This window comes from Penicillium nucicola, assembly GCF_028828085.1.
Source record: "Penicillium nucicola strain IBT 29836 chromosome Unknown utg000008l, whole genome shotgun sequence".
Classification (NCBI taxonomy): Eukaryota; Fungi; Ascomycota; class Eurotiomycetes; order Eurotiales; family Aspergillaceae; genus Penicillium; species Penicillium nucicola.
Window position 1 is genome coordinate 1093050 of NW_026643132.1, and position 22099 is coordinate 1115148.

Consider the following 22099-nt stretch of genomic DNA (forward strand, 5'->3'; position numbering starts at 1 on the left):
TTATTAAGTTTCATATTTCATTCGATTATTTTATTCTTCCAGTTTCGAGGCCTACTGTTACTTCTCCAGTCTTGGGCTCCTTTCGTTGTGGGAGTAGCATCTCACCCATCACTTAACTTACTCGTATGGCTCAATGTGTTAAGTTGATTTATGGCTGTCTTCAGCAAAGGACAAACTCAACTCGATTGACTTAACCCCATTTTATCACCACCTTCACCATAATCGCGTTGAACGTCAAAACCCAAGATTAAGATAAACAGAGAACTGAAAGATAAAGATACACCAAGGACATTCCAACGCTGAACGCTCCAACGCACCTATGTTATTTGCAAACGACCCCGAAATCAAGCCCGCAACATCACCTCTAATCCAACCACCATCCCCGTTTATGCAAGATACAAGATCCAACTCATCTACCACAGTCTCCCTCCGATACCAATACCAAAATTGGCACCGAAACCGGAACAGCGCTGAATACACAATGTATCATCACAGTTTCCGACCAATCTTCTGCTCAACGGCATTCTTCAGTTCCTGACCGGTAGGCATGGTAGCAACACTACCGCGTCTCGCTCTAGCGTCAATCTCATTCTTGATTTCCTGGACGGCCTCGTCAAAGTCCCGCTCCGGGTCATTTGGCAGACCCAGGACCGGCGGGCGGACGGAGTCGGTGCTGACGCTGCGTCCGACGGCTGGACGGGAGCGACGCTTCAGTGCGGACACGAGGTATTTTCTCAGTGGGGAGAAGGAGGCAAAGGCTCCGAGGGAGAAGAGGGTGCTGGCGATTCCGTAGAAGTAGACTCTTGACCAGACGGTGATGGACTCGTTGAAGCTGAGCAGGATGAAGGGGAGGACAGTGAAGGAGAGAGTCAGTTGGGTTGCGAGCCAGCTGAGGATGTCGTAGTAGCGCTTGTTTGGCATTGGGGCTGATCCGTCTGGAGTGAGGAAGAAGGGGCGGACGTAGCGGCGGAAGTCTGGGTTGGTCAGTTAGCTGAAGGTTTGAGGAGGGGGATGGGAGGGGATCGTACTCTTTGCTACGGTCTGGATGAATGATCCAAGGACAAATGTCATGTAGTATCCTGGGTGGAAGCCGTGCCAGAGGGCACTGGTGGCAAAGGTGGCCATGCTGGCGCGGAAACCGGGCTTCTTGCCCTTGGGGGTCACGCGGAGGTAGACATAATTGCGCAACCAGTGGTTGGTGTTCTTGTTCCAGCTGCCGAGGTACGCGTGCGAGTTTTGCGCCGTCTCCAGACCCCAGGGATCGACGTTCTCTAGTCGGTTCCAGAATACTTTGCCAGTGGTCTGATCGAAGCCGTTGTATCCCATGCCGGACAGGATACAGGCACCCTCGGTCAGAGACCAGACGCCATAGTACTTCAGGCGCGCAGTGAAGCCCACCATGTGTACGGTGAATACGCGACGCAGGAAAGAGTATTGCAGGAAAGAATCCGAAAGCACAAAGTCGGTGGTAAAGTACGCGCCAAGCTGGATGAAGGCAAAGATCCAGACCAGTCCAATGGCCAGCTTCTTGACAGCAGGGGTTCCGCTGCGAGGGATCTTACGCTTCTTGCGGGTAGCGGGCACCTTGGACGGGTCAGTTCCTGGAGGGACTTCGAACAGTGTGGTATCGATCCAACGGCGGTAGTCCACATATTCGAAGGATGGGCCGGCGAAAAGGGAGGGGAAGAACATCACGTAGCCCAGGTAGTCCACGATGCTCGGGAACTGGGTGATGGCAGAGTACTTCTGCGAATCCGACAGCTGAGCCTGGGGCCGACGGCCGTCGTAGACATTCCAACAGAAAGAAGTGAGCTTCATGACAAGAACCATTTGCGCGCCGGTAATATCAACCGCGTGTGCTTCGTCGGCAATCTGACGGTAGATGTGGTTGACCGACATATGGGCCATAAGGAAGGAAAATCCAATCCAGGGCATCAAAGATCCGTCCACATAGTATGCGATGGCGTAGGTACCCGCGGCACTGTACATCAAGGTGCGAAGACCATCCCACAGGTCGAACAAGCCAACCAGGTAGAACAACGACACACCAATAATGAAGGCATTCTTTTTCCAGGGCTGGGCATCGGGAATACGCTTGAGCAGGGCTGCGAGTGGGTAGGAGAGTAGGAAGGAGCCGATCAGCTTGACTGGAGCTGTGGTCAGAAACTGCTAACAAGGCCGGAAATCATGGAGACGGAGGTTCGTACGCTCATCAACTGATGCGCCAGTGAGCCGAGCTGGCAGCTCGAATACTGCGGGGAGAGTCAGTCGAGGTTGTTTGGAAAGCTTAGAGGGAACGCACTCTGGTCTATGTAGGGCAACATGTCGACCTAACAGAGAAGACGAAGAAAATCGAGGAGATCAGAACATGAAGAAAGGAAGAAACAAGAAAGGAGAGAAAAAAAGTAGTAGCTTCGTCATGTGGAAAGCGGAAGCCCCCAACAACTTCCCGCGTCCCGCCATCTCCACAACTCATCTTCAACCTTCTTGTCAGTTGTCCGTTGCTAGTTGCAGTTGCAGTTGCAGTTGTCATTTTGGCCTAACAGAGTGGGATCTGTGCTTGGATACCTATCAGCAGTCTTCTTCTCAATCCCATCATGGATGTCGTCGCGGCTGCCTCGGGGTACATCTCCAAGATGGTTACCGTGGGCGAGTCCTCAGGAGCTTCCAAGATGAAGATCTTGCTTCTTGATAGTGAGACCGTGGGATATACTCGGCTGTTACTTGCTGACTCGCGCTGACTGATCACAGGTTCCCATCGTCTCAACTGCCATCACCCAATCCGCCCTGCTTAATCACGAGGTCTATCTCATCGATCGCCTGGACAATGCCGCGCGCGAGAAGATGCGCCACCTGCGCTGTCTGTGCTTCGTGCGCCCGTCACCCACTTCGATCCAATTCCTAATTGATGAACTCCGAGATCCCAAATACGGCGAATACTACATTTACTTAAGCAACATCATCCGCAAATCCGCTCTCGAGCGGCTCGCAGAGGCAGATAGCCACGAAGTGGTCCAGTCAGTGCAAGAACAATTCGCCGACTTTCTGGTTATAAACCCAGATCTATGTTCATTAGGTCAGGGCTTCCCCCTGCAGCGGATATGGACCCAGTCGCCCGATCTGTGGAACCCTGATTCTCTACAAAGAGCCACCGAAGGTGTATTGGCACTCCTGCTTTCACTAAAGAAAAACCCTCTCATTCGATACGAGAAGAACAGTGTGTTAGCTAGAAAGCTAGCGACAGAGGTCCGATACCACATCACGCAGGAGGAGCAGCTGTTTAATTTCCGCCGGACGGATACACCGCCTATCCTCCTCGTTCTTGACCGCCGCGATGATCCTATCACCCCGCTGTTGACGCAGTGGACATATCAGGCCATGGTACATGAACTACTTGGCATCAATAATGGCCGCGTGGATCTTCGGGATGTGCCAGAGATCCGACCAGAGCTCAAGGAGATTGTCTTGGCTCAGGACCAGGACCCCTTTTTTAAGAAGAACATGTACCAGAACTTTGGTGATCTGGGACAGAATATCAAAGAATATGTCGAACAATACCAGACCAAAACGCAGAGTAGTGCGAACATTGACTCTATTGCGGATATGAAACGTTTCGTGGAGGATTATCCCGAGTTCCGCAAGCTCTCGGGTAATGTGAGCAAGCATGTCACCTTGGTAGGTGAGCTCAGTCGGCGCGTTGGCGAGGAAAGTCTCCTCGACGTGAGTGAACTAGAACAGAGCTTGGCTTGCAATGATAACCATTCCAATGATCTGAAGGTACGTACAAAGACTTGGATGTTTCGCTCTAATACTCACTATGCTTTAGTCTCTGCAACGAATTATTCCATTACCCAATGTTCCAGCTGATAGCAAGCTGCGCTTGGTGGCTCTCTATGCACTTCGCTACGAGAAGCAACCCAACAATGCCCTTCCAATCCTCCTTGATCTTCTTGTCACAGCAGGCGATGTCCCAGCCAACCGTGCGGCCATCATCCCTAAGCTGCTTACTTACCACCACTCCCTCCAGGCCCCCCCAGTCGCCGGCGGCTTCTCAGACCTCTTCGAATCAACATCATTCTTCTCCGGCGCCAGAGACCGCTTCAAGGGCCTCAAGGGAGTAGAGAACGTCTACACACAGCACTCACCTCGTTTGGAGGTGACACTACAAAACCTCATCAAAGGACGACTGAAGGAGTTGCAGTATCCCTTCCTGGAAGGCAGTGGCCACACGAGAGACAAGCCACAAGATATCATCATTTTCATGGTCGGTGGTGCCACCTATGAAGAGGCCAAGATGGTTGCCCAGGTCAATGCTAGCTCTCCAGGAGTGCGTGTTGTCCTTGGTAGCACTTCTATTCACAATAGTACCACATTCCTGGAGGAGGTTGATGATGCTGTAAGTAGTTGGCCCGAACCGGGACCCTCGACAGCTGCGGGACGGCTGCGACGGGAGGTCGGTCGATAATGGAATTGCCGGTGTATATGGTAATGGAATATGATGTCTCTGTTTTACAGTGATTTTACAATAGTTTCAGAGTAGAGTGTCGTCATAGAAACAAAATAGGTATTCTTTCACAACTGATCCTATGCTAAAAGTCCAAAAAGACCAAAAAACAAGAGTATAAACCCAAGTGGGTCTCGGAGAATGCGGAGAGCCATCTTCTCTCCTCCACCTCTTCCTCTTCTCCTCCTCTCTTCTCCCACCCAACAATGGAAACATCACCAAGAGGTGCCACCTCGCCCGCTCCTCGCGAACCAACTCTGAATCTCCCATCAACAACAGACCCTCCAAGCCCCCAGAACCCTCCCAAACCCCTCGTATGGCTGGTAAGCCCAACCCCACCAAGCACTCTCCAAACTCCCAAACCTCCCCAACTAACACCAAACCCCCAGATCTTCGGTGCAACAGGCCACATGGGCCGCTCCCTAGTTAAAACCACACTCGCCCACAACGACCTGGTAGCAGCCGTAGGCCGCACCTACGAAAACAGCCCCGAAGCAATGCGCGAGCTCTCCTCCGAACACGAAAACTGCCTGGGGCTCCTCTGCGACGTGCGCGCACGCCCAACCGTCAAACGCGTAATCGACCAAACAATCGCCCACTTCGGCCGCATCGACGTAATCGCCAATTGCTCCGGCTACGGCGTCATCGGCGCCTGCGAAGACCAAGACGAATACGACATCCGCAACCAATTCGAGACCAACTTTACCGGCACCTTGAATATGATCCAGCTCTCCTTGCCGCATTTCCGACAGCGCCGCGCCGGCCGCTATCTGATCTTCAGTTCTACGAGTGGTGCGCTGGGCGTGCCGGGCTTGGGCCCGTACTGTGCGTCCAAGTATGCCGTGGAGGGCTTGATGGAGAGTATGCTTTATGAAGTTGATAGCTTCAATATTAAGGGTACGCTTGTTGAGCCGGGACATATGCGTCGCGATGACATCGGGGACTTGGTTTCGCCTTCTGCGTTGGCGGCGAATCCGTCCGAGCATCATTTATCGTCGCCGTTGCCGTTGTATGGGCATTTCTTGGTCAAGCCGCCCAGTGAGCCGTATAATACTTCTACGTCGCCGGCGGCCCATGCCCGACGCATGTTGATGTGGCTGGGGGATAAGCAGCCTGCTAGTGCGGTCAAGGCGGCGCATTTGGTTTGGCAGCTTGGGCATTGTGCTTATCCGCCTTTGAGGTTGATTTTGGGCACTTATGCGGTGGAGAGTATACGGGATCGGTTGAAGTGTATTATTGAGGAGATTGAGGATTGGAAGCATCTTAGTTTTCCGTTGGGGGAGACACAGCCGAGGGAGAGGTCTTTGGGTGAAGGGGCTGATGCGGAGTGAGGCGATGGTTTGATTGTTTGGATTTTTTTATATATGATACCCAGGATGCCATAGTGGACGCTATACGAAGTATATAGAATTGGATATGCCAAAGAGCTATATTGTCGAGTATCTCAGCTCACTGGGTCTGAGCTCAGACTGAAATTTACTCGGCCTGATTCTGAGCGCCCTCATAAAAGCAGCAGATAGAAAAGCCCAGGAAATATGTTACAGAGGCCTAAACCCTAGACAATGAACTGCTCGTACTATAAACAACCGACTAGACTGCAAGTCAAAATACCAACGCTAGTCCAAAATAGGGCTAAAGCTATCCGACCTCCGGGGAGAATTGAAGATGCGCAAACCAAAAGCAAACCTCCAATCCTAATTCCAACCTTAACCCCCCGAACAACCCAGAATGAAACAATAAATTGCCTCAACCCCAAGCGCCCAATGCAATCCCTCCTCCGAACGCGCCTCCCAAGCGCACTCGCGCAAACCCGACTCCGCGCGCGCCCAAATCACCTCAAACCCTACAATGCATCCACGCTACTCCGACACACAAGCACAGCAACCACCCTGACCAAACTCGACCTCCCGAGACTGGACAAGAAATGGCAAGAAAAATGGACTGCAGAGCGGATGACTGCCGCCAAAGAATCTCAATCTCTATCTCCAACCAAATCAACCAAACCCCAATCCTACATCCTCTCCATGTTCCCCTACCCCTCCGGAACCCTGCACATGGGCCATCTGCGTGTGTACACGATCTCCGATGTCCTAGCGCGGTACTACAAAATGCGCGGGCATGACGTTCTTCATCCGATGGGATGGGATGCGTTTGGTCTTCCGGCGGAGAATGCGGCTATTGAGCGGGGGATTGATCCGGGTGTTTGGACGGGGCAGAATATCGATCGCATGAAGGAGCAGCTTGGGTGTATATCTGCTGGGTTTGATTGGGAGAGGGTATGTCTCTGAATTATCACCCTCGAACCTTTTGCTGGATTGGATTGGATTGTGGATGACTTGTTGGATTGGGCTAATTGATTTGTCTGTAGGAATTGGCGACGTGCTCTCCGGAGTTTTATGAACATACCCAGCGGATCTTCCTGATGCTTTATCAGAAGGATTTGGCGTATCAGGCTGAGGCACTGGTCAATTATGATCCGGTTGATAAGACGGTTTTGGCGAATGAGCAGGTGAGTCTTGGGTTGGGATGTGTGTGTTTTGTGTTGTCTGTTGTCTAATTCATTTGCAGGTTGATGCCAATGGGTTCTCGTGGAGATCTGGTGCAAAGGTTGAGAAGTTGAATTTGAAGCAGTGGTTCTTCCGTATTACTGAATTCAAGGAAGCGCTGCTGAAGGATCTTGATTCCCTTGCTGGTGGTTGGCCGGAGCGTGTCCTTTCCATGCAGCGGAATTGGCTTGGGAAGTCTTATGGGGCCAAGGTTACTTTCCCCGTTACTGTGAACAGCAATGGGGGCGAGGAGGTCAATGTGGATGTTTTTACGACTCGGCCGGATACCTTGTATGGGGTGGAATATCTTGCTCTTTCGTTGAGTCATCCTATTGTGCTCAAGGCTGCGGAGAAGGATGAAGCTCTCAGCAAGTTTTTGAGCGAAGCTGCTTCACTTCCGCCAGACTCAAAGGCTGGATACAAATTATCCGACGTGGAAGTGTCTCATCCTCTGCGCAAAATTGACACAGAAAGTTCACAGTTGTCGAGGAAGCTTCCTGTTTTCGTGGCGCCCTATGTTCTTAGCGATTATGGCGAAGGAGCCGTCATGGGAGTTCCTGGTCACGATACCAGGGATATGTCGTTCTTCAAGGAGAATGTGAACCCGGAATATATCTCGGTCGTTGTTGAGGCTGAGGTAACGGACGGCGAGACAAATTGTGCTGTCCCAGCCTCTGACTCCAAGGCTTTCACCCAAGAGGGCTTCTTGACTTCCATCTGCGGGAAGTATTCTGGGCTGCCCTCCAAGGAAGCTTCCGAGCTCATTGTCAATGACCTCAAGCAGGTTGGACAAGCGGAGTTTGTTGAGAGCTGGCGTCTACGAGACTGGCTGATTAGTCGTCAGCGGTACTGGGGTGCCCCTATTCCCATCATCCACTGTGGCGACTGTGGTCCTGTTCCTGTTCCTGTGAAGGATCTCCCAGTGAAGCTGCCGAAGATCGAGGGAGACTGGCTTAAAGGAAAGAAGGGCAACCCTCTCGAATCATCCGATGAATGGCTCCACACAGAATGCCCCAGCTGTGGAGGAGCAGCTAAACGGGATACAGACACCATGGACACATTTGTGGACTCTTCATGGTACTTCCTTCGGTTCCTCGACTCAGCCAACAAGGAGGCACCATTCTCTCCTGCCGTAACACGGCCAGTAGATGTCTATATCGGCGGAGTCGAGCATGCTATTCTTCATCTCCTCTACGCCCGGTTCATCTACAAGTTCCTCGCTCAATCGGAGCTATTCCCAGCTGGAACCTCCGACGCACCTGCAGAACCATTCAAAACTCTTCTCAGTCAAGGAATGGTCCACGGCAAGACCTTCACCGAGCCCTCAACTGGCCGATTCCTCCGCCCAGAGGAAGTTGACCTCACCAGCCCGGACAAGCCTTTGATCAAGGGAACCCAAGTCACTCCCAATATTTCTTTCGAGAAGATGTCCAAAAGCAAATACAACGGCGTGGACCCAACCGAATGCACATCCAAGTACGGCGCCGATGCCACGCGTGCCCAGATCCTCTTCGCAGCCCCCGTCAGCGAAGTCCTAGAATGGGACGAATCCAAGATCGTCGGCATAGAACGCTGGTTCGGCCGACTCTGGAAGCTCATCCAAGATACCCAGCAAACCCTGACAACAGCATCATTCTCCCTCCCCGCAGAAGCCCAACCTTCATCCTCAACCGGCCACGCCGCCCCTCTCCCCTCATCCCTAAACGACCTGAGCGACGCAGACGCAGACGCCATCCTGGCTACGCACAACACCATCTCCTCAGTCACAACCTGCATCGAGAGCAACCCCTACAGTCTGAACACAGTCATCTCAGACCTAACCAAATTAACCAACACCCTCAACACAACTCCCGCATCTACCCCTCTAATCCTCTACCTCACAATCTCCTCTCTCCTCCGTCTCCTGGCTCCCATCGCCCCGGCCCTCTCATCCGAATGCTGGGAAACCCTACACAAGACACTCAATAAACCCAACAACAACATCCCATCAATCCTCACATCACCGTGGCCAAGCACCCTCCTCACGACAGACGAGGCAGAGACCCTATCCGCTCGCGGGGGAGTCAAGGTCGCCGTGCAGGTTAACGGCAAGACCCGCTGTGCGGTTACCATTCCGTCCATGAAGGCTTCACCAACTACAAGCGCGGGGAAGAAGAATGCCCCTCCTACGCAGGAGGAACAGGACTGGATTGTTAGTCGGGTGCTGGAGACTCCTGAGGGGAAATTGTGGCTGAGTGAGAAGCATGATTGGGAGAAGAGGAGGAGGGTTATTGTGATCAAGGGTGGGAAGTTGGTCAATGTTGTGTTTTGATCGGAGGGGGACTTGTATATTGAGATGGACATGGGCATGGCCATGGTCTCAGTCTGTATTATTATGTTATATCTGGATAGAATTGTATATTATTGCAGTTGCATTTGCATTTGCATTTGCATTGGAATTGGAATTGGAATTTCTCAGCTTCGTGGTTCATGCTTATGCTCTATTGCTCTTTTGACCTTGATGAAATAGTAGACAGGTTAAGCTACGAGTCTGCTACCAAGCAGCTCTCTACGTGCTTGGCTCGGTGATTGAGTCAGGAATCGGAATTAGCAATGAGCCCTTGGTCGAGTAGGTAGAGCACTGGGACAGCACTGAGGAACATAGACAGCTTGCTAGTTCATATATACATTTGTATCTTGAGTATGCGTATATACAGTAATGTCTCTATCATATGCAATACAAATCAATCTATATCATACAGTACTCACCCGAGCTCACGACAATCCAAATCTAAAGCCTCAAAATATCCCCCGACCGATCAATACCACCACGGAAATGATCCCTAACAACCCTCCCCCCAAAGACAGTCTCATCAACAAGACCCCGCACATGTTTCGGCTCAACACGCCCATACCAAATGCCCTTCCCAGCCAACGGATGCGGCACCGAACCATCCTCGCCAGACATCATCCCCGGCGGAATATAAACAATGACATTACCCGCGTACTTATGACCGCCAATATGGCTAATCAGCCCGATATTCACATGGTCTGGTGCATCGATCGTCGCCTGGGCGCCGTCACTGCCAGCGGTGAATCCGCGCGCTTGGAAAACGCGCTGGAACTCGCTTTCTAGGGCTGGCGCCATGATGCCGCAGCGCATGTCGCGGCCGCCGTGGCCGCAGATGAGGATCGTGGGCGAGTGGTTGATGTCGATTGCGTCGGGGAAGTGGGAGGTTAGTTCGGGGGCACGCGTCATGGCTTCTTGTTTTGCCGGGGGGAGGGAGGAGTGCATGTCGTGGAGGCGTTTTGGGAGTAGGTAGGCGCGGATGAATGTGACGAGGTCGGCTTTTGGGTCTGGGTCTGGGTTTGTGGGGGATGCCGTGTCTACGGGTATTGAGGGGATGTATTTGAAGCTTGGGAAGAGGAAGGCGGAGGCTGTTGTTGGGGAGCTTGCTGAGGGGGCGATTGAGGTGGCTGTCGTGAGGACGTTGTTGAATGGCTTCCGTGTGTTAGCAAGGTCTCGTTGTGCTGGCAAGTGAGCTGAGGGCGAGGGATCGCATACATCTAGGTAAGGCCCCCCGCGACCTAGTTGACGCTTCATTCCTCGTAGGAGATTTCCCCAGCCTTGGTTCTCGCCGTCTTCATCGATGCGACTTGTCCAATCCCGTTGTCCTGTGCAGACGAGGAGTTGCTGTGTAAAGGCTGCCATTGTCCCGTTCAATGCTTGCTCGTGGTCGATTGGAAGGCCCTCGGGCATGGCAGGTGTCGTCGGGCAATCGCAGCTTGGTTCTGGACATTTTTCCGTCACGGGAAATGGAGGAGGGATATCTAGACGCACGCGTAGTCTGCTGTTGCGGGTTGGAGTGGTGGATAGCAGGCGGATGCGACAGGTCTTTCCGGTCCAGTCGCGCGCGACGGATTGTAGTGCTGTTGGTCGCAATCTCATCGCATGAATGTATACAAGTGAAAGTAAAGATCGTGAAATATAATCAAGCGTTGAAAAGAGTAACAGCGCGGATGTTGAGAACTAATAGAATTGCTATCTCCGAGCGCAGAGTCCGAGTCGGACCGGAGCTCGGTATTATCAATCGCCGCCTGTCATTCGCTTGTGTCTTCTGTTGCACTCCAACCTCCTCATCAAACGTTGCAAATATGCCCATGTTGATTGAAATATAACATTTTTTTCGATTGTCTCATATTCCTGCTTTGTTTTTTTTTTATTCCAATTGTTGACCATCGGAGGAACGTCTCTTAAAAGCCCATGAATCCCAGAGTGTAGATAAATTCACTCGTAATTCCAACAAACCGAAGCTAGCCAACTGAGGTCATGTCAGAGTGATCTCTACCACATGACAGTTGTGGAACAAGTGGTGTATCCGAAAATGAAAAGGTGTCAAGGGTGTCGTGAGGCACCCACGAAGCGGAGGTTTGCGAGCTGAGAAAATCAACAACAATTGAGACCCTAAATTCGGAGACTCGAGGTCAATGCGACTCGAAAGCCCATCAGAGCATGAAGCGTGTCCAGACAAGCCTTCTGGGTTTGCCCCGCAGCTGATCATGCGACAATTCAAGGATACGCGCCGAGAGTCTCGAACCTCGTGTGGAGTACTGATCGCTGGCGCGAAATAGTTGACCTGTGGTCTTCGTCGGGTAGGGAAGTGGATGGAAGTGGTGGTAATATTGGGAGCTGGTATGTTAGCTGTTATCGTTGCCCACCGAAGAGACATTATCGCTGCCCATCGGGAGTTCTTGTGCTCCTCGTCATGAAGTCCAGTCGCATTTTCAATTGATTCCAAGTCTCCGACTGAACCTTGACCGGGGGCATTGCAAGGTCAAACATGTCACCCAACTCGTAACGTTATCATGCATGGCAATTGACGGCGCAAAACAAATACGACGGACCAGGAAGCCCGCGGGTGGTGGTGGATTAAAACAATCCACAACCCCCCTTTTCATTCTTGATCCGGTCATGCAGTCCGGCCTGAATCTAGTTGTCAGTGCAGTGGACCCGTGCGGACACTTTCTCCAACCTCCTCAGAGGAGGCAAGAGGAGGCAGTGTAGAGGCGGGTCAGAGTTGGAGATGGGGGAAGGCCGAGTTTCGGCAGAAGCGCGGGTGTAACTCGGCGTGGCTTCCGTGAGATAGGATGGGCAGCCGGTTGCCGGTTGGCCGATAGGCAACTGGGTCTTGATCTGCTTAGTACCTTTTAGTACCTTGGGGACTAAAGAACCATCAGTCCGACTTGGAGACTGGAACATCATAGGATTCCTGTGCCCGTTGCCTCCGATATCCAGAGCTACCCCTCATTATGTCAGCACCCCGCTGCGGGGAACCTGAACCCAGTTACGTGGTCGAGTTTACCTTACTGTCGAGTCAGTTCGGAGCTGGGAACATCCGTAACAGGTCATTGTATAGCTTGTTCTTAAGAATAATGTTCACTATATTGTATTATGGTCATCAGTCTTCACAAAGACTATCTGTATCTGGGATAATTATAAGCTTCAATAGATCACTTAGGGTATAGGGTACTAGGTACAGTAGTAGTTATCAGATGGGATCTCAATTCGCCAACAGTCAACCGTAAGCCAACCATAATCCGAATGAGCTGCAAGTAACATGCATCGTGTCCGATCGAGGATTGACAATGGACAATTGACAAGGTTCGGGGGATCAGCCGGTGAAACCCCCTCGTAAAGGGGAAACTTGTTACACTTGTCAACGTGTCCCTCATGCGGAGACAGGTGGAAACACCAGTCCCGCAGTTGGAGTGTCTCAACAGGTCTATATATTGTGCTCTGTTGGCTGTCTCATTTGCTCCTTCTCATCCTTTCTACATCCTCCTTTCCATCTTCCTCTGGTAAGTTCAACTCTTCCGTCTTTTGCTTGTTTTGATATGCATCTCTCCCCGCGTGCCCCACCCCCGCTGTTTTCTCCAACACCGTTTTGGGTCGATTGACTTCATCGACTGCATCATATAAGACCAGGCAACTGACCTCCAGTAGATTTGACTCTCAACTTCTTTTTTACATATTCATACACATATTCACAATGGTATTTACTCGGTCCCTTTCCCGTCAATTGACACGGCCCTTCCTCTCAGGCCTCAAGGCCACTCCGTTCGCTCGGACGTCACCTTTTGCTATCTCCGGCGCACGAATGCTAACTGCCACCGCCAATCTACAGGGCAAGGTTCTTTTGGTTCTTTACGACGTAAGTCATGGTCTTCCCGCAATGATTCCAACATCTCTAACATGCAATAGGGTGGTGAGCACTCCAAGCAGCAGCCTGCTCTGCTTGGTACCACTGAGAACGAACTCGGCATCCGCAAGTGGCTCGAGGATGCTGGCCACACCCTGGTCACCACCTCCGACAAGGAGGGCGAGAACTCCACCTTTGACAAGGAGCTCGTCGACGCTGAGGTCATCATCACCACTCCCTTCCACCCCGGCTACCTGACCGCCGAGCGTCTGGCCAAGGCCAAGAAGCTCAAGCTTGCTGTCACTGCCGGTATTGGATCCGACCACGTTGACCTCAACGCCGCCAACACCACCAACGGCGGTATCACCGTGGCCGAGGTCACTGGCTCCAACGTCGTCTCCGTCGCAGAGCACGTCGTCATGACCATCCTCCTCCTGGTCCGCAACTTCGTCCCCGCCCACGAGCAGATCAAGCGGGGTGACTGGGACGTCGCCGCAGTCGCCAAGAACGAGTTCGATCTCGAGGGCAAGGTCGTCGGTACCGTCGCCGTCGGCCGTATCGGTGAGCGTGTCCTCCGCCGTCTCAAGCCCTTCGACTGCAAGGAGCTCCTGTACTACGACTACCAGCCCCTCTCCGCCGAGGCCGAGAAGGAGATTGGCTGCCGCCGCGTCGAGAGCCTCGAGGAGATGCTCGCCCAGTGTGACGTCGTCACCATCAACTGCCCCCTGCACGAGAAGACCCGCGGTCTCTTCAACAAGGACCTCATCTCCAAGATGAAGCCCGGCGCTTGGCTCGTCAACACCGCCCGTGGCGCCATTGTCGTCAAGGAGGACGTCGCCGAGGCCCTCAAGTCCGGCCACCTCCGCGGATACGGTGGTGATGTCTGGTTCCCCCAGCCCGCCCCCAAGGACCACCCTCTCCGCTACGCCGAGCACCCCTGGGGTGGTGGTAACGCCATGGTCCCCCACATGTCCGGTACTTCCATCGATGCCCAGGTCCGCTACGCCAACGGTACCAAGGCTATCCTCGACAGCTACTTCTCCGGTCGTGAGGACTACCGCCCTGAGGATTTGATTGTTCACAAGGGTGACTACGCCACCAAGGCTTACGGTCAGCGCAAGTAAAAGTGCACCTAGTCCTGTTTTATGCTTTTCTTTATGAATGTTCATAGGCCCTAATGGGCGATGCTGAAAAGGTAGCATCATTCACGATACCAATGAAATAATATTTTTCTATCCCTACTTTATTCCTATTTTCAGATTTGCCTTTTGAAACGTGCAGGATGATCTTGTGGAGCCGTCGATCAGCCCCGGTGGAGCCAGTTAAGCATTTCAAACGCAATGCTGAATATATACTGTAACTCAACGTTCAAGCATGTCACTGTACAGTAGTATGATCTTCCCAATTCTAAGCAGTCTGAAATAAAACAATCTCTCTATCCCAAGCACAACCAAATGCTATACAGCGCCCCAATAATGCAATATTCACAATGAACTATACACAAACACCCAACACATGTATGAATAACGATACCCTCCATACTCCAAACCTGAACCCCAAAATAAGAATGCACAGAATCCACAGATCCCAAATGCCAAAACCACCACACCAAATCAACGTATCCCATCCCGACTCCCCTCCTCCTCCTCACTATCATCCATAAACCCAACCTCCAACTCCCGACTCAGTCTCCCCCTCAGACCCCCCATTGCCCCCCCTCCTCTCCAACACCTCCCTCCTAGCAGCATCCATCTCCATCCGAACGAGAATCTCCCCCTCCTCATCATCAATACTAATATTGTCATCTTCGTGATCGCCCATGTGCGCGTGCGCCCCGCGCGAGCGGAGGAAGAAGCGCATTAGCGCGTCTGCTATTCGGTCGCGGAGGGAGAGGGTGTGCGCTGATATGTTGTGCAAGGGGAGGTATTGGGAGTAGCGGGCGTGGTAGCGGCGGAAGATTGGGAGGATTAGGCAGGTTGTTAGGAGATAGATTGTTAGGGCTATGAGGGCTGGTATTAGAATTGTCTATTAGGTGAGTGGTGGGTTAGTTTTGGTTGTTTGTTTTGTTTAGTTTTTTTTTGGGCGGGTTTGAGTTTAGGTATGGTTGTTTGGATTGGGGTGAGAGTGGAACTAGCAGTAATAGTAGAAGTAGTAGAGGTGGAGGTAGAGGCTTTGAGAGGCTTGCTGGTGTTTGATGTAGGTTTAGGAAGGAAGTATGGGGTGGGATTCGCTGGATAGGGGTGAAGCATGCCTTTGCAAAGACGCCTGATGATCCCATATCGGGCCAACGCGTGTAGTCTTCAGGCAGCGAGGGGTATTGCGCCTGGTGTATGAGCTGTCTTTGTCTGCGGACTGGAACACGGGGTAGAAATCAGAGTCCGGGGCTCAGAGCTGCAGATCGACCTTTGATAGACAGTCCACGTGACCGGACCTAGTGTTTCTCCGGAGCCCCCTAATCAATAGATGATTGACGCTTGGGCTTGAAGACTAGACCTGACAGCAAATCTTCTTTAATTTCCGTTGACCTTCCTGGGATATGTGTGTGCATGTGTATGTATATGTGTCCTGCCTTTTTGAACGCCCTTGACTCCTCGGCACCTCCCCGGACGGGTATACTAACACGCATCCCAGGGACACAAATAGACCGTTTCCGATTTGAATGTCACCACGTTTTTATAGATCCCCATAGCTAGCGCTTTGGATCCGATTTCTTGTTTCCCTTGCATCTGCATTCGAGAGCGTTGAGGGTGCCCCTATGCTGTGCCCCTCTCATTGACGCCCGCCAATATGCCGTCCAGCTCACATGCCGACAAATCGAGGCAAACGTCGGCCGGAAAATCGTTTTTTGGACGCAAGCTGTACAAGGAAAAACCTGCGGATGATCGATATGAAAGTTACGGTGGTTCCTACGACAGCTTAGCTCCCCCGGGGAGTGCCGCTGGCTCTCGCTCATCCCGCTACTCAAAGCGATCTTCAATTCAGTCCGTCGACATGACCCATGACATAGACCCAGGCAGCCTCGCTCCCACCGCGGGTGTTATCACTTCCATCCCCTTCGAAAGCCTTCCCTCCGACACGCGCACACCCATCCCGATCGACAGCATGTCTCGTCCAGATTCGCGCCATGAACCGTCGCCTAACCACCTGGGTAAATCTGGGGCAGACTACCACCAATATCCCACCTGGACCTCGACATCTGCGCCAAACGGCTCGCCCTCTGGCCCGCGTCCTCCCCCGCATACCGCAAACACAACCATGTCAAGTAGCCAGTCGGGCGCGGGAGGTGCCAGATATCAACAATGGGGACGACCAGGTAGTTCGGCCGCGAACGTGGGACCCAGTCATAATTCCTCTTCGATCGATTCATCCTCCAACTCCCGCACCTCTCTCGACCAGACAAGCCTTTATTCCTCCATTTCCTCTAATGCGCGGGGTTCGAACTACTTCGCCTCGGACGGTTCTGCCCGCACCCTTACACCCTCGCATTCAAGTGATCGCAACATCGGATTCCCTTCAAGCGCCAGCTCTGGTCGCTTGTCAAACGCCCCATCAACCCACCAGATTTCCCAACCCATACCGGCTGCGGTACCCCGACCTCAGGATAACTATCTCACTCGACCGAGAGATGACAGGATTGTGGATCAGCTGTTTCTAGAGTTGATGCAGAAGAGAGGTTGGCAGAATTTGCCTGAACAGGCGAAGCGCCAGATGTTGTCATACCCCGCTTCAAAGAAATGGACGCTTGTACACCAGGATCGTCTTACTGAGTTACAAGGTGAACAGAAGAGACGGCAGAATGCTCGCCAAACTCATGGCCATGATGGTCTTTCTGGGTTGCTTGAGCGTGCTGATGAGGAGGGTAGTCCGGAGTGGTATGTGAAGAAGGTGATGGATGATACCATTACTTCAAAGCAACTTGCTAGTTTGAGCGTCAGCTTGCGGACACAACCCATCAGGTAAGTGCTGTTTCTTTTGGTTTTCTCTGAAGACATCCAACTAACTACCATATAGCTGGGTGAAATGCTTTGTTGAAGCTCAGGGTCAAGTTGCTCTGACCAATGTCCTCTTGAAAATCAACCGCAGGAAAGCATCTGGACCCGTACCCGCGCCACCAACCGGAGACAAGGATCTCGACCGCGAATATGATATTGCCAAATGTTTGAAAGGTCTCATGAACAACAAATACGGTGCAGACGATGCCCTAGAACATCAAAATGTTTTGGTTGCCCTTGTCAGCTCGCTATCATCCCCCCGTCTGAACACCCGGAAACTCGTCAGCGAGGTGCTCACTTTCCTCTGTCACTGGGGCGATGGCCAAGGCCACCAGAAGGTTCTCCAATCCATGGACAAGGTCAAACATGATCACAATGAGACTGGCCGGTTTGACGCTTGGATGCGTATCGTCGAGGTCACCATCGATGGCCGTGGAAAAATGGGCAGTCTGGTCGGTGCCAGCGAGGAGTACCGCAGCGGTGGCATCGGCATGGAGAACCTACTCATGGAATATGCCGTCTCAACCATGATCCTGATCAACATGTTGGTTGATGGAGCCGAAACAGACCTGCAGCTACGATGCCATATCCGCGCACAGTTCACATCATGTGGAATAAAGCGTCTGTTGACGAAGATGGAGGGCTTCCAGTACGAGGTCATCGACAAGCAAATCGAGCGTTTCCACGATAACGAAGCGATCGACTATGAGGATCTCCTCCAGCGCGAGAACAGCAGCGTGAAGGATAGCATCGAAGGCGAAGTCAAGGATATGAGCGATCCCATGCAAATTGTTGATGCCATTTCGACCAAGATCAATGGCAGTCGCTCTCACGACTACTTCCTTTCCGCTATGCAGCATATGCTTCTGATCCGGGAGAATTCCGGCGAGGAAGGACTGCGTATGTTCCAGCTTGTTGACGCCATGTTGAGTTATGTGGCTATGGACCGAAGGCTGCCAGACCTTGACCTACGGCAAGGATTGACCTTCACCGTACAGAGCTTGTTGGATCGACTGCATACCGACGCTGAGGCGAGACGTGTGTACGATGAGTCTCTCGAGGCCCGACAGATTGCCGAGGCTGCCATCGCTGAACGCGATGAGATGAGAGCTCAGGTTGAGCTTGGAGCAGAGGGCTTGGTCAAGAAGCTGCAGAAGCAGATCGAAGAACAGGCTGGTATTATCGAGTTGCAACAACGACAGACTGAATCTTTCAAGGCCGAGGTTGCGGAAGTCCAGCGATTGCGTGCGCAGGAATTGCAGCGGAATGAGCTGGAAACTAGAGAACTATACCTCATGCTCCGAGATGCCCAGGATATCGCCGCTTCCAATGCTCGCAAGGCTGCCAACCCCGAAGCTGAGGCCAATCCTTCACAGATGCCCGGTATCATGGACCGGGAAAGGCTTATGGAACGCTTGGAGCGTCAGCTTGAGCGGACCAAGACTCAATTCAAGCTTGAGGGCAAGGTTTGGGGCCAGCATGGACCATCTGATCGCTTGCGTGAATTACGTGAAAAGATGGATGGAGAGGGCGAGGACGAAAGCGAGGAAGAGGAAGATTATGACTTTGCTGAGAATACTCGCCGCAATCTGGACCCTGGTTCCTTGGGTTCTGTCTATCGCAGGCGCAGCCATGTCCCTGAGATGGATGCCCTTGAAAATGGAGAGGAAATTCTGGACAACAATGGCCAGCCAATTGATCGGGCTCGTCTTGCTGATCTATACCGTCACCGTCTGAGCCCTACCCAGGCTGCTGGACTGCTAGGCGAGATTGCGTCCAAGGTTCCTAAGTTTGATGCCGAAGATCCTGATGTTACTCCAACAGCACCTGTGGCAGCTCTGCCACCACCGCCCCCTCCTGGGGGCAAGATGGTCCCTCCACCACCTCCTCCGCCTCCCCCTGGAGGCATGGCTGTTCCTCCCCCCGCCTCCTCCAGGTGGCATGGCTATTCCTCCTCCTCCCCCTCCTCCAGGTGGCAAGATGATCCCCCCTCCACCTCCACCACCGGGTGGAGCAGCTGGACTGCCTCCTCCCCCGCCACCTGGTGGAAACATTGGACTGCCTCCTCCTCCACCACCTCCGGGTGGTGCCAAGGGTGTTCCTGGACTTCCACCACCACCTCCACCTCCCGGTGGAAAGGTTGGAGCGCTACCTCCTCCGCCGCCTCCTCCAGGTGGTGGTGGAATGGCTCCTCCACCTCCTCCAATTCCTGGTGCCAAGGGTCTTATGCCCCCTCCGCCCCCACCCCCCAACGCTGCATTGGGTTCTGGCTGGCGACCGGCTTATATGGTTGGTGATGTTTCACCAGGTACAACCATGATGCCTTCTATCCGGCCCAAGAAGAAGCTCAAGGCTCTGCATTGGGACAAGGTTGACACTCCTCAAGTGACTGTTTGGGCTGCTCACGCGCCCACCGCCGAACAGAAGGAAGAGAAGTACACTGAACTCGCCAAGAAGGGTGTGCTGGACGAAGTCGAAAGATTGTTTATGGCAAAGGAGACCAAGATCTTCGGAGCCAGCACCGCTGCTAAGTCACGCAAGGACAAGAAACAGATCATCTCGAACGACCTATCCAAGAACTTCCAGATTGCCCTGTCTAAGTTCTCTCAATTCCCCGCTGAAGAGGTCACCCGCATGATCATCCACTGTGACAAAGATATCCTCGACAACATGGTTGTCATGGACTTCTTGCAACGAGAGGAGATGTGCAATATCCCGGAGAATGTCGCCAAGCTCATGGCACCATATAGTATGGATTGGACGGGCCCTGGCGCAGCCAGCTCTGACCGTGAACAAGATCCCACTGAGATTACCCGCGAAGACCAGATCTATCTTTACACTGCGTTTGAGCTGAATCACTATTGGAAAGCGAGAAACCGAGCGCTTGCTTTGACACGCTCTTACGAACCGGAGTATGAGCATCTTTCCAGCAAATTGAAGGAAGTCGCGGCAGTCAGCGAGTCACTGCGTGATTCCGTGTCTTTGATGAACGTCCTCGGTCTGATCTTGGATATTGGTAACTTCATGAACGACGCCAACAAGCAGGCTCAGGGTTTCAAGCTAAGCTCCCTCGCTCGATTGGGCATGGTCAAAGACGACAAGAACGAGACTACCTTTGCGGATCTTGTTGAACGTATTGTTCGTAACCAATACCCGGAGTGGGAAGGCTTCCTTGATGAGATCAGTGGTGTCATTGGTCTGCAGAAGGTCAATGTTGATCAGCTGCGTTCTGATGCCACAAAGTACATCAGCAATATCAAGAATGTGCAGTCCAGTCTGGATGCTGGTAACCTGAGTGACACTAAACGTTTCCACCCCGAGGATCGGGTCAGCCAAATCGTTCAGCGGTCCATGAAGGATGCCCGACGCAAGGCTGAGCAGCTGCAGCTCTATCTCGACGAGATGATCAAGACGTATGATGACATCATGGTCTTCTACGGTGAAGATAACGCAGATGAAAATGCCAGACGTGACTTCTTCGCCAAGTTGAGCTCGTTCTTGGTTGAGTGGAAGAAATCCCGCGAGAAGAATACTTCTTTGGAGGAATCGCGGAAACGCACAGAAGCATCCCTTGCCCGCAAGCGTATCAATGTCAATCTTGCGAACAATGGTCCGCCCACGGAAACTGCCCAATCACCTGCTACCAGTGGCGCCATGGATTCACTGCTTGAGAAGCTACGTGCTGCGGCGCCTCAGGCCAAGGATCAACGAGACCGTCGTCGTCGTGCTCGTCTCAAGGAGCGCCACCAAGTCCGTGTGGCCTCTGGTCAGAAACCGCCGTCTGATATAAATGACGCGGAAGAAGAAGATGGAGCCGAGAAGCCCGCTGATGGCGAAGGCCGTGTTGATGAAAATGGTCACCTCAGCCCTCCCCCCACGGAGGAAGACGGCAAACAAGAAGCTCAGATTTCTGAAGGAGAGGATGTTGCCGATCGTGCTGCTAGCCTGCTTCTTGGTCTACGAAGCAATTCCGATGCAGGCGGCGAGCGCCAAAGAAGGAGAAGAGAGAGTGCCGATGAAGAACGCCGAAATCGCCGCATGAGACGCCGCAATCCTACAAGTGGAAGCAAAGATAGTGCCGATGGTGGCCTTCCCACAGTGCAAGAACCTGCTTCTCCAACACAAACCGAATCGGCTGTCATGGATGATGCGCCTGCCAGTCCACCCGACTCTCAACCTCCGCCTTCGATTGTTGTCTCGGAGCAGGACGACACATTATCACAAGATCCTCCCTCGGAAGGCTCCTCGCCCCAGAAACCAGTCGATCTGTCGGACTGAGTCCGCTAATTGTCGACTCTAATGTAATGTTTGAGGGTTCGCCTCTCCCTGATGTCGCCCCTTTGATCATCCCTACACATCCAGCCCCAACTACCAACTACCAACTACCAACTACTCTACCATACATCCGCCCTCGATTGTATAATACCCTTACCAACACCTTCCTTGAACCCGCCCTCTCCTTGATCCTGACTTGATGAGCCGAGCATGGTGTCATGATACCATTTCCTTGTTTCTTCTCTTCTTTTCATTTCGAATTTCATTTTTCAATTTCCCTCTTTACCCCAGCACCTGCTCTATCTTACTAGTATTCTTTCATGTGCAAGCTTCTTTTCCTTTTCATCTTCATTCCTCATCTCCTCCATCATCGTCATCATCATCTTCTTCGTCATCACATACCCACTTGACATTTTTGTTCTCCGTGCGGTTCTCATCCTATCTCTCTATGTACATAATCGTTACTCTGTTTACCCTTTTAACATGCTATGCTGCCGTTTATGGGAATGCTGCCATGATCAGAGGGTGTATCATCCAATTGCATTTGAGCCGTTTGTTCACGCTGCAGTTTGAAATCTGCTTCTTCTTTAAGCCTTGTCCTCT

The 22099-nt window shown here is 52.4% G+C and overlaps 8 protein-coding genes across 8 annotated transcripts; 5 read left to right on the forward strand and 3 right to left on the reverse strand.

Moving 5' to 3' along the window:
• Window positions 1-489: 489 nt before the first annotated feature.
• Window positions 490-2324, reverse strand: N7511_007900 (lysophospholipid acyltransferase; the record flags this gene model as incomplete). The annotated part of the gene is made up of 4 exons (XM_057130277.1): window positions 490-974; window positions 1029-2147; window positions 2208-2252; window positions 2303-2324. 4 exons carry the CDS (start codon window positions 2322-2324, stop codon window positions 490-492), a joined length of 1671 nt encoding a protein of 556 aa, XP_056982060.1.
• Window positions 2325-2597: 273 nt separating this feature from the next.
• On the forward strand, window positions 2598-4465 carry N7511_007901 (Sec1 family protein; the record flags this gene model as incomplete). Its single annotated transcript, XM_057130278.1, has 3 exons — window positions 2598-2702; window positions 2752-3777; window positions 3827-4465. 3 exons carry the CDS (start codon window positions 2598-2600, stop codon window positions 4463-4465), a joined length of 1770 nt encoding a protein of 589 aa, XP_056982061.1.
• A 245-nt stretch (window positions 4466-4710) lies between these two features.
• Window positions 4711-5835, forward strand: N7511_007902 (SDR family oxidoreductase; the record flags this gene model as incomplete). The annotated part of the gene is made up of 1 exon (XM_057130279.1): window positions 4711-5835. The coding sequence occupies one exon, from the start codon at window positions 4711-4713 to the stop codon at window positions 5833-5835; it is 1125 nt and encodes a 374-aa protein (XP_056982062.1).
• A 432-nt stretch (window positions 5836-6267) lies between these two features.
• Window positions 6268-9361, forward strand: N7511_007903 (leucine--tRNA ligase NAM2; the record flags this gene model as incomplete). Its single annotated transcript, XM_057130280.1, has 3 exons — window positions 6268-6780; window positions 6873-7013; window positions 7073-9361. The coding sequence occupies 3 exons, from the start codon at window positions 6268-6270 to the stop codon at window positions 9359-9361; spliced, it is 2943 nt and encodes a 980-aa protein (XP_056982063.1).
• Window positions 9362-9820: 459 nt separating this feature from the next.
• Window positions 9821-10978, reverse strand: N7511_007904 (sucrase/ferredoxin-like domain-containing protein; the record flags this gene model as incomplete). The annotated part of the gene is made up of 1 exon (XM_057130281.1): window positions 9821-10978. One exon carries the CDS (start codon window positions 10976-10978, stop codon window positions 9821-9823), a length of 1158 nt encoding a protein of 385 aa, XP_056982064.1.
• Window positions 10979-13079: 2101 nt separating this feature from the next.
• Window positions 13080-14353, forward strand: fdh (formate dehydrogenase (NAD+) FDH1; the record flags this gene model as incomplete). The annotated part of the gene is made up of 2 exons (XM_057130282.1): window positions 13080-13241; window positions 13292-14353. The coding sequence occupies 2 exons, from the start codon at window positions 13080-13082 to the stop codon at window positions 14351-14353; spliced, it is 1224 nt and encodes a 407-aa protein (XP_056982065.1).
• Window positions 14354-14882: 529 nt separating this feature from the next.
• Window positions 14883-15478, reverse strand: N7511_007906 (uncharacterized protein; the record flags this gene model as incomplete). Its single annotated transcript, XM_057130283.1, has 2 exons — window positions 14883-15229; window positions 15361-15478. The coding sequence occupies 2 exons, from the start codon at window positions 15476-15478 to the stop codon at window positions 14883-14885; spliced, it is 465 nt and encodes a 154-aa protein (XP_056982066.1).
• A 538-nt stretch (window positions 15479-16016) lies between these two features.
• Window positions 16017-21499, forward strand: N7511_007907 (formin sepA; the record flags this gene model as incomplete). The annotated part of the gene is made up of 3 exons (XM_057130284.1): window positions 16017-17185; window positions 17241-19002; window positions 19058-21499. 3 exons carry the CDS (start codon window positions 16017-16019, stop codon window positions 21497-21499), a joined length of 5373 nt encoding a protein of 1790 aa, XP_056982067.1.
• Between the last annotated feature and the right edge of the window lie 600 nt (window positions 21500-22099).